Raw genomic sequence first — 18,635 nt, 5'->3', positions numbered from 1 at the left:
CAACAAAACGCAAACATAACGCTAACACAATTACAAATACAAACAAAAACCTAACAACAAACCCAACCACAATCACAAACACCAATACAAACACAAAGAAAAAACAAACAAAAAAAGCAAACGAAAACAAAAACCTAACAACAAACCCAACCACAACTACAAACACGAATACGAACACAAAGAAAAAAACAAAAACGAAAAAACAAACGAAAACAAACCAAATCCAAACGCAAAACCAACCACAAACACAAATACAAACACAAACCCAAAGAAAAAAACACAAATGAAAAAAGTAAGAACAAAAACGAACCAAATCAAAACGCAACCACTAACTGTGACTAACGCAAACCCAACCTAAACACAAAGAAAACACTAACGCGAACATAAACGCAAAGTGCCCACAGTCTAGCCCGGGGCAGAATCGCCTGTTTCAGCTTAATAATCGACTATAGTACCCTTTTTGCACTTTTTTTGCACTCACTTAAACGAACGTAGGTGCCAAACCAAACCAAATGAACAATTATAATACTCCAAGCTTATTCGTAAAATACCTACAACATTTGCACTTGATCAATCCCCGCTAATTATGTAATTATTTTTTCCCAACACCAAAACAAAGTAATAAAAAGTAAATTCTTTTCCACTAATGGAATGTTTTATAAAGGGAAGTAATTGTGTTTTCCTAATTTATCAAAGGGAAGTAAGTGCTAAAGGACTAAATATAAATAATTTTCAGACATAATTAGAATTTTTGTTATTTTTTTAAAATTGTGTTTAATGAACATGCCGACAATTATTACTATCAGTTTGAAAAATTAAAACTATTTCCCAACACTTTCAACAGTAATTTTTAACTCATAAATTTAGACTATGAGCACGATAATAGTCTAACACTTAAATCCATAGAAGTATGTCAACGACAAATTTATTTTTTCATACTAATATACAGAATTGAGCTTTATATATTAGATTCGAGAAAGTTTAGGGGAGATCACTCCCGTTTTATTTGCTCTTCAGTTGCTAGAAGATTTGTTGAAGATTATGGAGTGAAAAGATTGTCTTTTTGCTCTACAGTTGCTAGAAGATTTGTTGAAGATTATGGAGTGAAAAGATTGTCTTTTTGCTCTACAGTTGCTAGAAGATTTGTTGAAGATTATGGAGTGAAAAGATTGTCTTTTTGCTCTACAGTTGCTAGAAGATTTGTTGAAGATTATGGAGTGAAAAGATTGTCTTTTTACAAGCTTTTATTTAACTCACTTCCTCGTCAGTCTGTCGTCAGTCTAGACGGAAACGCAGAAGTGAAAATTCGGACAGTTCTACTTGACCGATACGATTCAAAGTTAGCACGTGGGTCAAGACATGAAGACAATGCAATCTGAAACTAAATTTGACTTAATTGGATGCCTAATTAATTTTTTATGAATTAATTAAAATTTGGACCGAATTAGTAGGCATGTCTAGCCAACCACACCACACGCGTCATCACCTTCAATAGCTTCAATGGCTGCGTTCAAAAACCATTGCGCGCCTACTGAACGTGATGTTCAGTAGGCGCGCAATGGTTTTTTACAAGCTTTTATTTAACTCACTTCCTCGTCAGTCGTCAGTCTAGACGGAAACGCAGGAGTGAAAATTCGGACAGTTCTACTTGACCGATACGCTTTTCTTTATAGTTATTTAAATAGTAGTCTATAATTTATTTTCTACTTTTTAGTGCATCATTACATAAAAGCTTGTTATTAAAACGTTTTTTATGAATTTTTTTTTGCTCTACAGTTGCTAGAAGAATTGTTGAGATTATGGAGTGAAAAGATTGTCTTTTTGCTCTACAGTTGCTAGAAGATTTGTTGAAGATTATGGAGTGAAAAGATTATCCATTGGAGAGGCCATGAGGACAATCCTGGCCACCCAGAAAAATACAGACTTGGCCAAGCAAATGTTCTGGCATCTGTCACGAGGGCGAGTCGTCCCTGACAATCTACAAATTCAAAGCTTAGAGGTCGCCTTGTTGGATATGACATGTCAGACACGAGGGTAGGACTGCTTTATATCCCTATCGACTGGGTTGTTTCCGTTACCTGAGGTCTGGGTTGTTTCCCTTACCTTAGGTCTGGAATGTTTCCCTTACCTTAGGTCTGGGTTGTTTCCCTTACCTTAGGTCTGGGTTGTTTACCTTACCTGAGGTCTGGGTTGTTTCCCTTACCTTAGGTCTGGGTAGTTTCCCTTACGTGAGGTCTGGGTTGTTTCCCTTACCAGAGATCTGGGTTGTTTCCCTTACCTGAGGTCTGGGTTGTTTCCCTTACCTGAGGTCTGGGTAGTTTCCCTTACCTGAGGTCTGGGTTGTTTCCCTTACCTTAGGTCTGGGTAGTTTCCCTTACGTGAGGTCTGGGTTGTTTCCCTTACCTGAGGTCTGGGTTGTTACCCTTACCTGAGGCTTGTACTGCGGGTAAGATCTGCCAAACTAAAATCTCTTGTTTGGATCAATTTTTCTGAAGATCTGACAATTTTTATCTCTCCTGTCAGCTATGTGCTAGATGGCTACCCAATGGTGGGCAGTCAAATCCAGTTGATGCGAGAGAGAAGTATCATCCCTGTCCGAGTCATTGAGCTGGAGCTGGAGAGCAAGGAGGTGATGGTGAGAGGACTCAAAGACAGGATGGTCATTCCACGGTATACGGCTCTCTCACTGTCTCACTAATGTATGCTACAGGCCTCTAGTCTAGTACTACATGACTGTCTCACTAATGTATGCTACAGGCCTCTGGTGCTACATGACTGTCTCACTAATGTATGCTACAGGCCTCTAGTGCTACATGACTGTCTCACTAATGTATGCTACAGGCCTCTAGTCTAGTGCTACATGACTGTCTCACTAATGTATGCTACAGGCCTCTAGTGCTACATGACTGTCTCACTAATGTATGCTACAGGCCTCTAGTGCTACATGACTGTCTCACTAATGTATGCTACAGGCCTCTAGTCTAGTGCTACATGACTGTCTCACTAATGTTTGCTACAGGCCTCTGGTGCTACATGACTGTCTCACTAATGTATGCTACAGGCCTCTAGTGCTACATGACTGTCTCACTAATGTATGCTACAGGCCTCTAGTCTAGTGCTACATGACTGTCTCACTAATGTTTGCTACAGGCCTCTAGTGCTACATGACTGTCTCACTAATGTATGCTACAGGCCTCTAGTGCTACAAGACTGTCTCACTAATGTATGCTACAGGCCTCTAGTGCTACATGACTGTCTCACTAATGTATGCTACAGGCCTCTAGTGCTACATGACTGTCTCACTAATGTATGCTACAGGCCTCTAGTCTAGTGCTACATGACTGTCTCACTAATGTTTGCTACAGGCCTTTAGTCTAGTGCTACATGACTGTCTCACTAATGTTTGCTACAGGCCTCTAGTCTAGTGCTACATGACTGTCTCACTAATGTATGCTACAGGCCTCTAGTGCTACATGACTGTCTCACTAATGTATGCTACAGGCCTCTAGTGCTACATGACTGTCTCACTAATGTATGCTACAGGCCTCTAGTGCTACATGACTGTCTCACTAATGTATGCTACAGGCCTCTAGTGCTACATGACTGTCTCACTAATGTATGCTACAGGCCTCTAGTCTAGTGCTACATGACTGTCTCACTAATGTATGCTACAGGCCTCTAGTGCTACATGACTGTCTCACAAATGTATGCTACAGGCCTCTAGTGCTACATGACTGTCTCACTAATGTATGCTACAGGCCTCTAGTGCTACATGACTGTTTCACTAATGTATGCTACAGGCCTCTAGTGCTACATGACTGTCTCACTAATGTATGCTACAGGCCTCTAGTGCTACATGACTGTCTCACTAATGTATGCTACAGGCCTCTAGTCTAGTGCTACATGACTGTCTCACTAATGTATGCTACAGGCCTCTAGTGCTACATGACTGTCTCACTAATGTATGCTACAGGCCTCTAGTGCTACATGACTGTCTCACTAATGTATGCTACAGGCCTCTAGTGCTACATGACTGTCTCACTAATGTATGCTACAGGCCTTTAGTGCTACATGACTGTCTCACTAATGTATGCTACAGGCCTCTAGTCTAGTGCTACATGACTGTCTCACTAATGTTTGCTACAGGCCTCTAGTCTAGTGCTACATGACTGTCTCACTAATGTTTGCTACAGGCCTCTAGTCTAGTGCTACATGACTGTCTCACTAATGTATGCTACAGGCCTCTAGTGCTACATGACTGTCTCACTAATGTATGCTACAGGCCTCTAGTCTAGTGCTACATGACTGTCTCACTAATGTATGCTACAGGCCTCTAGTGCTACATGACTGTCTCACTAATGTATGCTACAGGCCTCTAGTGCTACATGACTGTCTCACTAATGTATGCTACAGGCCTCTAGTGCTACATGACTGTCTCACTAATGTATGCTACAGGCCTCTAGTGCTACACGACTGTCTCACTAATGTATGCTACAGGCCTCTAGTCTAGTGCTACATGACTGTCTCACTAATGTATGCTACAGGCCTCTAGTGCTACATGACTGTCTCACTAATGTATGCTACAGGCCTCTGGTGCTACATGACTGTCTCACTAATGTATGCTACAGGCCTCTAGTCTAGTGCTACATGACTGTCTCACTAATGTTTGCTACAGGCCTCTGGTGCTACATGACTGTCTCACTAATGTATGCTACAGGCCTCTAGTCTAGTGCTACATGACTGTCTCACTAATGTTTGCTACAGGCCTCTGGTGCTACATGACTGTCTCACTAATGTATGCTACAGGCCTCTAGTCTAGTGCTACATGACTGTCTCACTAATGTATGCTACAGGCCTCTAGTCTAGTGCTACATGACTGTCTCACTAATGTTTGCTACAGGCCTCTAGTCTAGTGCTACATGACTGTCTCACTAATGTATGCTACAGGCCTCTAGTGCTACAAGACTGTCTCACTAATGTATGCTACAGGCCTCTAGTGCTACATGACTGTCTCACTAATGTATGCTACAGGCCTCTAGTCTAGTGCTACATGACTGTCTCACTAATGTTTGCTACAGGCCTCTGGTGCTACATGACTGTCTCACTAATGTATGCTACAGGCCTCTAGTGCTACATGACTGTCTCACTAATGTATGCTACAGGCCTCTAGTGCTACATGACTGTCTCACTAATGTATGCTACAGGCCTCTAGTCTAGTGCTACATGACTGTCTCACTAATGTATGCTACAGGCCTCTAGTGCTACATGACTGTCTCACTAATGTATGCTACAGGCCTCTAGTGCTACATGACTGTCTCACTAATGTATGCTACAGGCCTCTAGTGCTACACGACTGTCTCACTAATGTATGCTACAGGCCTCTAGTCTAGTGCTACATGACTGTCTCACTAATGTATGCTACAGGCCTCTGGTGCTACATGACTGTCTCACTAATGTATGCTACAGGCCTCTAGTCTAGTGCTACATGACTGTCTCACTAATGTTTGCTACAGGCCTCTGGTGCTACATGACTGTCTCACTAATGTATGCTACAGGCCTCTAGTCTAGTGCTACATGACTGTCTCACTAATGTTTGCTACAGGCCTCTGGTGCTACATGACTGTCTCACTAATGTATGCTACAGGCCTCTAGTCTAGTGCTACATGACTGTCTCACTAATGTATGCTACAGGCCTCTAGTCTAGTGCTACATGATTGTCTCACTAATGTTTGCTACAGGCCTCTAGTCTAGTGCTACATGACTGTCTCACTAATGTATGCTACAGGCCTCTAGTGCTACAAGACTGTCTCACTAATGTATGCTACAGGCCTCTAGTGCTACATGACTGTCTCACTAATGTATGCTACAGGCCTCTAGTGCTACATGACTGTCTCACTAATGTATGCTACAGGCCTCTGGTGCTACATGACTGTCTCACTAATGTATGCTACAGGCCTCTAGTGCTACATGACTGTCTCACTAATGTATGCTACAGGCCTCTAGTGCTACATGACTGCCTCACTAATGTTTGCTACAGGCCTCTAGTCTAGTGCTACATGACTGTCTCACTAATGTATGCTACAGGCATCTAGTCTAGTGCTACATGACTGTCTCACTAATGTATGCTACAGGCCTCTAGTGCTACATGACTGTCTCACTAATGTTTGCTACAGGCCTCTGGTGCTACATGACTGTCTCACTAATGTATGCTACAGGCCTCTAGTGCTACATGACTGTCTCACTAATGTATGCTACAGGCCTCTAGTGCTACATGACTGTCTCACTAATGTATGCTACAGGCCTCTAGTCTAGTGCTACATGACTGTCTCACTAATGTATGCTACAGGCCTCTAGTGCTACATGACTGTCTCACTAATGTTTGCTACAGGCCTCTGGTGCTACACGACTGTCTCACTAATGTATGCTACAGGCCTCTAGTGCTACATGACTGTCTCACTAATGTATGCTACAGGCCTCTAGTGCTACATGACTGTCTCACTAATGTTTGCTACAGGCCTCTAGTCTAGTGCTACATGACTGTCTCACTAATGTATGCTACAGGCCTCTGGTGCTACATGACTGTCTCACTAATGTTTGCTACAGGCCTCTAGTGCTACATGACTGTCTCACTAATGTATGCTACAGGCCTCTAGTGCTACATGACTGTCTCACTAATGTATGCTACAGGCCTCTAGTCTAGTGCTACATGACTGTCTCACTAATGTTTGCTACAGGCCTCTAGTCTAGTGCTACATGACTGTCTCACTAATGTTTGCTACAGGCCTCTAGTCTAGTGCTACATGACTGTCTCACTAATGTATGCTACAGGCCTCTAGTGCTACAAGACTGTCTCACTAATGTATGCTACAGGCCTCTAGTGCTACATGACTGTCTCACTAATGTATGATACAGGCCTCTAGTGCTACATGACTGTCTCACTAATGTATGCTACAGGCCTCTAGTGCTACATGACTGTCTCACTAATGTATGCTACAGGCCTCTAGTGCTACATGACTGTCTCACTAATGTATGCTACAGGCCTCTAGTGCTACATGACTGTCTCACTAATGTTTGCTACAGGCCTCTGGTGCTACATGACTGTCTCACTAATGTATGCTACAGGCCTCTAGTGCTACATGACTGTCTCACTAATGTTTGCTACAGGCCTCTAGTGCTACATGACTATCTCACTGTTTGCTACAGGCCTCTAGTGCTACATGACTGTCTCACTAATGTTTGCTACAGGCCTCTGGTGCTATATGACTGTCTCACTAATGTATGCTACAGGCCTCTAGTGCTACATGACTGTCTTACTAATGTTTGCTACAGGCCTCTAGTGCTACATGACTATCTCACTGTTTGCTACAGGCCTCTAGTGCTACATGACTGTCTCACTAATGTATGCTACAGGCCTCTAGTGCTACATGACTGTCTCACTAATGTATGCTACAGGCCTCTAGTGCTACATGACTGTCTCACTAATGTATGCTACAGGCCTCTAGTCTAGTGCTACATGACTGTCTCACTAATGTATGCTACAGGCCTCTAGTGCTACATGACTGTCTCACTAATGTATGCTACAGGCCTCTAGTGCTACATGACTGTCTCACTAATGTATGCTACAGGCCTCTAGTGCTACATGACTGTCTCACTAATGTATGCTACAGGCCTCTAGTGCTACACGACTGTCTCACTAATGTATGCTCAAGGCCTCTAGTCTAGTGCTACATGACTGTCTCACTAATGTATGCTACAGGCCTCTAGTGCTACATGACTGTCTCACTAATGTATGCTACAGGCCTCTGGTGCTACATGACTGTCTCACTAATGTATGCTACAGGCCTCTAGTCTAGTGCTACATGACTGTCTCACTAATGTTTGCTACAGGCCTCTGGTGCTACATGACTGTCTCACTAATGTATGCTACAGGCCTCTAGTCTAGTGCTACATGACTGTCTCACTAATGTTTGCTACAGGCCTCTGGTGCTACATGACTGTCTCACTAATGTATGCTACAGGCCTCTAGTCTAGTGCTACATGACTGTCTCACTAATGTATGCTACAGGCCTCTAGTCTAGTGCTACATGACTGTCTCACTAATGTTTGCTACAGGCCTCTAGTCTAGTGCTACATGACTGTCTCACTAATGTATGCTACAGGCCTCTAGTGCTACAAGACTGTCTCACTAATGTATGCTACAGGCCTCTAGTGCTACATGACTGTCTCACTAATGTATGCTACAGGCCTCTAGTCTAGTGCTACATGACTGTCTCACTAATGTATGCTACAGGCCTCTAGTGCTACATGACTGTCTCACTAATGTTTGCTACAGGCCTCTGGTGCTACATGACTGTCTCACTAATGTATGCTACAGGCCTCTAGTGCTACATGACTGTCTCACTAATGTATGCTACAGGCCTCTAGTGCTACATGACTGTCTCACTAATGTATGCTACAGGCCTCTAGTCTAGTGCTACATGACTGTCTCACTAATGTATGCTACAGGCCTCTAGTGCTACATGACTGTCTCACTGATGTATGCTACAGGCCTCTAGTGCTACATGACTGTCTCACTAATGTATGCTACAGGCCTCTGGTGCTACATGACTGTCTCACTAATGTATGCTACAGGCCTCTAGTCTAGTGCTACATGACTGTCTCACTAATGTTTGCTACAGGCCTCTGGTGCTACATGACTGTCTCACTAATGTATGCTACAGGCCTCTAGTCTAGTGCTACATGACTGTCTCACTAATGTTTGCTACAGGCCTCTGGTGCTACATGACTGTCTCACTAATGTATGCTACAGGCCTCTAGTCTAGTGCTACATGACTGTCTCACTAATGTATGCTACAGGCCTCTAGTGCTACAAGACTGTCTCACTAATGTATGCTACAGGCCTCTAGTGCTACATGACTGTCTCACTAATGTAATTTACAGGCCTCTAGTGCTACATGACTGTCTCACTAATGTATGCTACAGGCCTCTGGTGCTACATGACTGTCTCACTAATGTATGCTACAGGCCTCTAGTGCTACATGACTGTCTCACTAATGTATGCTACAGGCCTCTAGTGCTACATGACTGTCTCACTAATGTATGCTACAGGCCTCTAGTGCTACATGACTGTCTCACTAATGTATGCTACAGGCCTCTAGTGCTACATGACTGTCTCACTAATGTTTGCTACAGGCCTCTGGTGCTACATGACTGTCTCACTAATGTATGCTACAGGCCTCTAGTGCTACATGACTGTCTCACTAATGTATGCTACAGGCCTCTGGTGCTACATGACTGTCTCACTAATGTATGCTACAGGCCTCTAGTGCTACATGACTGTCTCACTAATGTATGCTACAGGCCTCTAGTGCTACATGACTGTCTCACTAATGTATGCTACAGGCCTCTAGTCTAGTGCCACATGACTGTCTCACTAATGTTTGCTACAGGCCTCTAGTCTAGTGCTACATGACTGTCTCACTAATGTTTGCTACAGGCCTCTAGTCTAGTGCTACATGACTGTCTCACTAATGTATGCTACAGGCCTCTAGTCTAGTGCTACATGACTGTCTCACTAATGTATGCTACAGGCCTCTAGTGCTACATGACTGTCTCACTAATGTATGCTACAGGCCTCTAGTCTAGTGCTACATGACTGTCTCACTAATGTTTGCTACAGGCCTCTGGTGCTACATGACTGTCTCACTAATGTTTGCTACATGCCTCTAGTCTAGTGCTACATGACTGTCTCACTAATGTATGCTACAGGCCTCTAGTGCTACATGACTGCCTCACTAATGTTTGCTACAGGCCTCTAGTCTAGTGCTACATGACTGTCTCACTAATGTATGCTACAGGCATCTAGTCTAGTGCTACATGACTGTCTCACTAATGTATGCTACAGGCCTCTAGTGCTACATGACTGTCTCACTAATGTTTGCTACAGGCCTCTGGTGCTACATGACTGTCTCACTAATGTATGCTACAGACCTCTAGTGCTACATGACTGTCTCACTAATGTATGCTACAGGCCTCTAGTGCTACATGACTGTCTCACTAATGTATGCTACAGGCCTCTAGTCTAGTGCTACATGACTGTCTCACTAATGTATGCTACAGGCCTCTAGTGCTACATGACTGTCTCACTAATGTTTGCTACAGGCCTCTGGTGCTACACGACTGTCTCACTAATGTATGCTACAGGCCTCTAGTGCTACATGACTGTCTCACTAATGTATGCTAAAGGCCTCTAGTGCTACATGACTGTCTCACTAATGTTTGCTACAGGCCTCTAGTCTAGTGCTACATGACTGTCTCACTAATGTATGCTACAGGCCTCTGGTGCTACATGACTGTCTCACTAATGTATTCTACAGGCCTCTAGTGCTACATGACTGTCTCACTAATGTATGCTACAGGCCTCTAGTGCTACATGACTGTCTCACTAATGTATGCTACAGGCCTCTAGTCTAGTGCTACATGACTGTCTCACTAATGTTTGCTACAGGCCTCTAGTCTAGTGCTACATGACTGTCTCACTAATGTTTGCTACAGGCCTCTAGTCTAGTGCTACATGACTGTCTCACTAATGTATGCTACAGGCCTCTAGTGCCACAAGACTGTCTCACTAATGTATGCTACAGGCCTCTAGTGCTACATGACTGTCTCACTAATGTATGCTACAGGCCTCTAGTGCTACATGACTGTCTCACTAATGTATGCTACAGGCCTCTAGTGCTACATGACTGTCTCACTAATGTATGCTACAGGCCTCTAGTGCTACATGACTATCTCACTAATGTATGCTACAGGCCTCTAGTGCTACATGACTGTCTCACTAATGTTTGCTACAGGCCTCTGGTGCTACATGACTGTCTCACTAATGTATGCTACAGGCCTCTAGTGCTACATGACTGTCTCACTAATGTTTGCTACAGGCCTCTAGTGCTACATGACTATCTCACTGTTTGCTACAGGCCTCTAGTGCTACATGACTGTCTCACTAATGTATGCTACAGGCCTCTAGTGCTACATGACTGTCTCACTAATGTATGCTACAGGCCTCTAGTGCTACATGACTGTCTCACTAATGTTTGCTACAGGCCTCTGGTGCTACATGACTGTCTCACTAATGTATGCTACAGGCCTCTAGTGCTACATGACTGTCTCACTAATGTTTGCTACAGGCCTCTAGTGCTACATGACTATCTCACTGTTTGCTACAGGCCTCTAGTGCTACATGACTGTCTCACTAATGTTTGCTACAGGCCTCTGGTGCTACATGACTGTCTCACTAATGTATGCTACAGGCCTCTAGTGCTACATGACTGTCTCACTAATGTTTGCTACAGGCCTCTAGTGCTACATGACTATCTCACTGTTTGCTACAGGCCTCTAGTGCTACATGACTGTCTCACTAATGTATGCTACAGGCCTTTGGTGCTACATGACTGTCTCACTAATGTTTGCTACAGGCCTCTAGTGCTACATGACTGTCTCACTAATGTATGCTACAGGCCTCTAGTGCTACAAGACTGTCTCACTAATGTTTGCTACAGGCCTCTAGTGCTACAAGACTGTCTCACTAATGTATGCTACAGGCCTCTAGTGCTACATGACTGTCTCACTAATGTATGCTACAGGCCTCTAGTGCTACAAGACTGTCTCACTAATGTATGCTACAGGCCTCTAGTGCTACATGACTGTCTCACTAATGTATGCTACAGGCCTCTAGTGCTACATGACTGTCTCACTAATGTTTGCTACAGGCCTCTAGTGCTACATGACTGTCTCACTAATGTATGCTACAGGCCTCTGGTGCTACATGACTGTCTCACTAATGTTTGCTACAGGCCTCTAGTGCTACATGACTGTCTCACTAATGTATGCTACAGGCCTCTAGTGCTACAAGACTGTCTCACTAATGTTTGCTACAGGCCTCTAGTCTAGTGCTACATGACTGTCTCACTAATGTATGCTACAGGCCTCTAGTGCTACAAGACTGTCTCACTAATGTTTGCTACAGGCCTCTAGTCTAGTGCTACATGACTGTCTCACTAATGTATGCTACAGGCCTCTAGTGCTACAAGACTGTCTCACTAATGTTTGCTACAGGCCTCTAGTGCTACAAGACTGTCTCACTAATGTATGCTACAGGCCTCTAGTGCTACATGACTGTCTCACTAATGTATGCTACAGGCCTCTAGTGCTACAAGACTGTCTCACTAATGTATGCTACAGGCCTCTAGTGCTACATGACTGTCTCACTAATGTATGCTACAGGCCTCTAGTGCTACATGACTGTCTCACTAATGTTTGCTACAGGCCTCTAGTGCTACATGACTGTCTCACTAATGTATGCTACAGGCCTCTGGTGCTACATGACTGTCTCACTAATGTTTGCTACAGGCCTCTAGTGCTACATGACTGTCTCACTAATGTATGCTACAGGCCTCTAGTGCTACAAGACTGTCTCACTAATGTTTGCTACAGGCCTCTAGTCTAGTGCTACATGACTGTCTCACTAATGTATGCTACAGGCCTCTAGTGCTACAAGACTGTCTCACTAATGTTTGCTACAGGCCTCTAGTCTAGTGCTACATGACTGTCTCACTAATGTATGCTACAGGCCTCTAGTGCTACAAGACTGTCTCACTAATGTTTGCTACAGGCCTCTAGTGCTACAAGACTGTCTCACTAATGTATGCTACAGGCCTCTAGTGCTACATGACTGTCTCACTAATGTATGCTACAGGCCTCTAGTGCTACAAGACTGTCTCACTAATGTATGCTACAGGCCTCTAGTGCTACATGACTGTCTCACTAATGTATGCTACAGGCCTCTAGTGCTACATGACTGTCTCACTAATGTTTGCTACAGGCCTCTAGTGCTACATGACTGTCTCACTAATGTATGCTACAGGCCTCTAGTGCTACATGACTGTCTCACTAATGTATGCTACAGGCCTCTGGTGCTACATGACTGTCTCACTAATGTATGCTACAGGCCTCTAGTGCTACATGACTGTCTCACTAATGTATGCTACAGGCCTCTGGTGCTACATGACTGTCTCACTAATGTATGCTACAGGCCTCTAGTGCTACATGACTGTCTCACTAATGTTTGCTACAGGCCTCTAGTGCTACATGACTGTCTCACTAATGTATGCTACAGGCCTCTAGTGCTACATGACTGTCTCACTAATGTATGCTACAGGCCTCTGGTGCTACATGACTGTCTCACTAATGTATGCTACAGGCCTCTAGTGCTACATGACTGTCTCACTAATGTATGCTACAGGCCTCTGGTGCTACATGACTGTCTCACTAATGTTTGCTACAGGCCTCTAGTCTAGTGCTACATGACTGTCTCACTAATGTTTGCTACAGGCCTCTAGTGCTACATGACTGTCTCACTAATATATGCTACAGGCCTCTGGTGCTACATGACTGTCTCACTAATGTATGCTACAGGCCTCTAGTGCTACATGACTGTCTCACTAATGTTTGCTACAGGCCTCTGGTGCTACATGACTGTCTCACTAATGTATGCTACAGGCCTCTAGTGCTACATGACTGTCTCACTAATGTATGCTACAGGCCTCTGGTGCTACATGACTGTCTCACTAATGTATGCTACAGGCCTCTAGTGCTACATGACTGTCTCACTAATGTATGCTACAGGCCTCTAGTGCTACATGACAGCGCCCAAATTCTGGCCATCAAGCTCTCCTGTTACCACAAAACAGCACCACAAGTTCGTGACTGGTACCAAAAGCAGCACCAGAACTACCAGACAGTCAACGGCAACCAATCCAAGTGGTGGGTGTGGGACAACACGCTACAACTGGCCATCCACAGCATCCAGCGTATCCAGGACTATCTGCAACGGATAGGAGATGGTAGGTCTTTCTCAGAGATGGTAGGTCTTTCTCAGAGATGGTAGGTCTTTCTGAGAGATGGTAGGTCTTTCTCAGAGATGGTAGGTCTTTCTGAGAGATGGTAGGTCTTTCTCAGGGATGGTAGGTCTTTCTCAGAGATGGTAGGTCTTTCTCAGAGATGGTAGGTCTTTCTCAGAGATGGTAGGTCTTTCTCAGAGATGGTAGGTCTTTCTGAGAGATGGTAGGTCTTTCTGAGAGATGGTAGGTCTTTCTGAGAGATGGTAGGTCCTAAGATGGTAGATATTGACTGAGAGATTTTAGGTTGTTTTATCAGATTTTTAGTTTACAAGCACTTCAATTCTTTTGTTTTTATAAGAAACTTTTGGCCAGAAAAATATGTTGACATTTGGCCAGTTTTTAAATTTGATCACATTTGGCCAGTTAAGATTTATTCACATTTGGCCAGTTAAGATTTATTCACATTTGGCCAGTTAAGATTTATTCACATTTGGCCAGTTAAGATTTATTCACATTTGGCCAGTTAAGATTTATTCACATTTGGCCAGTTAAGACGTGTTGGCCAGATAAAAGATTGGCCAGATAATTTTTCTATCCACCAGATGAGGCTGCTGGTATAGCTGGACTGTGCATCACACCAGAGGAGTTTGAGCAGCGTGTAGGTGTCTTTGGGAACTACTGTCCTGTCAGCTTGGCACAACGCGGGGAACTTGTTGACTGTTCTGTCAACCCAACCTTGGAGTTTGCAGCTGAGTTTAGAGGTAATCTCTTAGCTCTGAGCTAAACAATCTCAGTCTACTCATGATGTTCATATTGCTATATGTCGTTTATGATGATGTCTGATGTGACTTGTGATGTTGTGTGATGTGACTTATGGTGAATTCTGATGTGACTTATGGTGATGTCTGATGTGACTTATGGTGATGTCTGATGTGACTTGTGATGTGTGATGTGACTTATGGTGATGTCTGATGTGACTTGTGATGTTGTGTGATGTGACTTATGGTGATGTCTGATGTGACTTATGGTGATGTCTGATGTGACTTATGGTGATGTCTGATGTGACTTATGGTGATGTCTGATGTGATTTGTGATGTTGTGTGATGTGACTTATGGTGAATTCTGATGTGACTTATGGTGATGTCTGATGTGACTTATGGTGATGTCTGATGTGACTTGTGATGTGTGATGTGACTTATGGTGATGTCTGATGTGACTTGTGATGTTGTGTGATGTGACTTATGGTGATGTGTCGCTCATCTATTTGACAGGCCACTACTATAAGATGGCAGGTAAAGAAGAGTTGGAGCAGTTTTTGTCCAGTCCAGAAAAATTTGTCCCGCCACTTGCGCCTCGCAGCCTGCCAGCGCCAGCCATGCTACCTCGCAGGATAACAAAAGCTGAGCTGCAGGATAGACCGGTGGAGATCCTGGGCTACTGTCCTGTCACCTACCTGGACGGGAACATGAGGTTAGCTCCCCTTGACTCAGGGCTAGCATATCTTTTTCATTTTTTTTTTCTAAAGTAGAGGAATGGTTTTTCATTTAGTAGCTTTTTTCTTAATATATCTTTTGAATGATTACACAACTATTTTCTTCACAAACATTAAAACATATCATTAGTTCAGGTCACTTTGATCTGGTTAAGTAGGAACTAACCATTTTATTTTTTTATTTTTAATATTTAACAAAATAATTGTATGTATTTGATGGTTTTTTTTTAAGTATTAAGTATGAAAATTAGACATGTAAATACTTTTGGAAGAAGAGAGAACCCAATTTTCCAACTTAAAAACATTCTCTGTCACCTTTTATTCTAACAAAAATGTTGGTTTAAAAAATTAAATTTTCTTAGGATGATTTTTAAAAACATAATTAAATATCTTTTTATTTCAGATATTTTTAAAGTATGATTAAAAAAAATAATTATTATTTTCTATTTGATTGTATTGGTGTTGCAGATATGATGCGCTGATTCCAGGATGTGAAGAATTCATGGCAGAATACATGCATAAAGTTTTCCTCATGCAAAGCCAGGAGAAATTACTCAAGTTTATGAAGTATGTTGGCCACTTGATTCAAAAAATCACCTTATGATACCATTGGCCAGTTGATTCCAAAAATCACCTTATGATACCATTGGCCAGTTGCTGATGATATTGAGCTCAACTTAGTGACCAAGATCTTAAATTAAAATAAACGAGCCGACCAGCTGCGTATCATACGCCACTATTTAGTTGTTTTATTTTCTACTTTTCAGTAATTCATAATTTGTGAATCCGACAGTACCAATGCTGCCACTGAAAATATTTGCTTTAAAACACTATCAGTAGGTCGTTAAGGACGATAACCCCCCCCCCCCCCCACGCTCCTTTCCCCCAACCCCTACCCTACACCCCCCCAACCCCTACCCTACACCCCCCAACCCCTACCCTACACCCCCCCCCCCAACCCCTACCCTACACCCCCCCACCCCCCACCCCCCACCCCCCGTGAGAGCAGCCTCCTCTTAGTTACCTCCCCTAAGTTTAAAATCATTTCAAACTAAATTATCTGCCCCTAATAGCCGTCAATAAACTCGACTCTACGATTGTAAACATTTAGCGTGAACCACAGCTCACCAGACCATGTGGGAGTGGGGGTGGTAGGCATATGCCTAGAGAGGAAGAGAGGGGGCTGCTAGGCACTTACAGCTTGGTGTTTTCTATGGTCTCCAAGAAGAAAATTATATATATAGATAACTTTTGACTTTCCTGATTTCCTTTTTTTTTTACTAATTGTTAACTTCAGGTTGCCAGAGAAATATTCCAATATGAAGCTGCCACACAAACTTCCTCCAAAACCAGAAGAGCTGCCATTTGCCAGTTTGCCAATGTTGGGTTTCATGGAACAAACGTGTGCCATAGCTTTAGTCAAAGCCTTGACTGCTGCAGGCAATGTCAAGCCCAAATATCCTTTCATCTCCTCTACACGCTCTGCACTCATTTACATTGCCTATCATTTAAAAGGTTGGTACTCAGTTCAGTTTGGTTTAGCCACAGTTTTCTATAGAGATAAATGATCTCATCCACCTGCACTTAGTAACATAGGTAAGGGACATTAGGATCAGTGGAATAGGCAGAGGATGTTAGGTGGGTAACACTCACATAGTATATATATATATATATATATATATATATATATATATATATATATATATATATATATATATATATATATATATATATATATATATATATATATATGTATATATATATAAATATATATATATATGTATATATATATGTATATATATATATATATGTATATGTATATATATATATATATATATACATATATATATATATATATATATATATATATATATATATATATATATATATATATATATATATATAAAATTTATACATATATACAAATTATGTTTATATATAGGCTATATATTTTTTATTTATTTATTTATTTATTTATATTTATTTATTTTCATTTATTTTTAATTTTTAGATTAATTTATAAAAATTTTATATATGCATAGAACATATATCCCAAGAAAAATATTTGAACCCATTCCCATAATGATATCTGGATGCTCTTGAGTTGCCAAAAATTGTGGACTGATAGAGTTGTTTTGCAGTTCCTGGCCAAATCATCCATTGACTTTCCATTACTTTTTGTTGGCCAGCTTTCAACCCCAAGTCTTCCCCCTACATCCGCAAGAAGTACAAGCAGAAGCTGCAGCAGTTTGAGGAGACATGTCAGCTGATCAACTACCTGGGGAACAACATGACAGCCAGGTACCGCGACCCCAACGAGAGACCCAAAGACTTTGATACCAAACTTGAAACATTTTTTGCTCTCAGAGGGGTGGAGCCCACCCCAACTTGGATCATGTAAAGCTGGCTGTATCAAGCAGGCCTAACCAAAGGGGCAGCTCTCCTCTGTGTCTCATGCTTCTAGATCTGCTGGTACTTGGAGATTTCTAACTGATCCTACCAAATTTCTTTTTCTCTGTGTGCAGTTTTAAAACCAGCAGCCATCTTAGTTTTATTAGCCTCCAAATTATTCTATATTGGCCCAACTATTCTATAGTGGCCCAACTATTCTCTAGTGGCCCAACTATTCTATAGTGGCTCAACTATTCTCTAGTGGCCCAACATTCTAAAGTGGCCCAACTATTCTATAGTGGCCCAACTATTCTATAGTGGCCCAACTATTCTATAGTGGCCCAACTACCCCATAGTGGTCCTACTATTGCTGCCCCTAAACAAAAGCCATCGAACTATTCCATTGGGCCCAACTGATCAAAAGCGGCCTAACTATTCTATAGTTGCCTAACCCTTGTGTAGGATAAATAGTCCGTCTGTCTGCCCTCAGATATTTTTGGTTGAAACTGTGATAGACTGTGTGTACTGTGATAGACTGTGTGTACTGTGATAGACTGTATGTACTGTGATAGACTGTATGTACTGTGATAAAATGTGCCTGTAGACTACATTACAATTTGTTAGACATTGGATGGTTGCCCTGTGTTAGCTGGTACTTGTTAAGGCAAGAACTACATTTTGTATCCTTCATTAAAGATAATGTACTTTGGTAAACAGTGGCATAGATGGAACAGAAAAATGACATTGCAAAGACTTAAAATGTTTCATTTTTTTGCTAAAATTAACGGAACAATTACAATAATGTATTCCCATAATGTCGGTTATGTATCAATAAATTATTTTGTCAAAAATTC

General features: G+C 42.3%; 1 protein-coding gene across 5 annotated transcripts in view; it reads left to right on the top strand.

The window, feature by feature from the left end:
• The window catches only part of LOC131939526 (adenylate kinase 9), a 96,033-nt gene extending 77,398 nt beyond the window's left edge, over positions 1–18,635 (top strand). For all 5 annotated transcript variants that reach the window (XM_059297873.1, XM_059297875.1, XM_059297876.1 and 2 more), the window contains 8 exons: positions 1,833–2,034; positions 2,524–2,670; positions 13,684–13,901; positions 14,501–14,659; positions 15,170–15,368; positions 15,859–15,957; positions 16,688–16,905; positions 17,580–18,635. In XM_059297873.1, the coding sequence (XP_059153856.1) occupies positions 1,833–2,034; positions 2,524–2,670; positions 13,684–13,901; positions 14,501–14,659; positions 15,170–15,368; positions 15,859–15,957; positions 16,688–16,905; positions 17,580–17,791 (1,454 nt within the window). In that variant the 3' untranslated portion in view covers positions 17,792–18,635. The remainder of the gene's footprint in view (positions 1–1,832; positions 2,035–2,523; positions 2,671–13,683; positions 13,902–14,500; positions 14,660–15,169; positions 15,369–15,858; positions 15,958–16,687; positions 16,906–17,579) is intronic.

Source organism: Physella acuta, unplaced genomic scaffold (genome assembly GCF_028476545.2).
Source record: "Physella acuta isolate Inbredline_101_S28 unplaced genomic scaffold, ASM2847654v3 ptg000283l, whole genome shotgun sequence".
NCBI lineage: Eukaryota > Metazoa > Mollusca > Gastropoda > Physidae > Physella > Physella acuta.
This window is presented reverse-complemented; position numbering and strand designations above follow the sequence as displayed.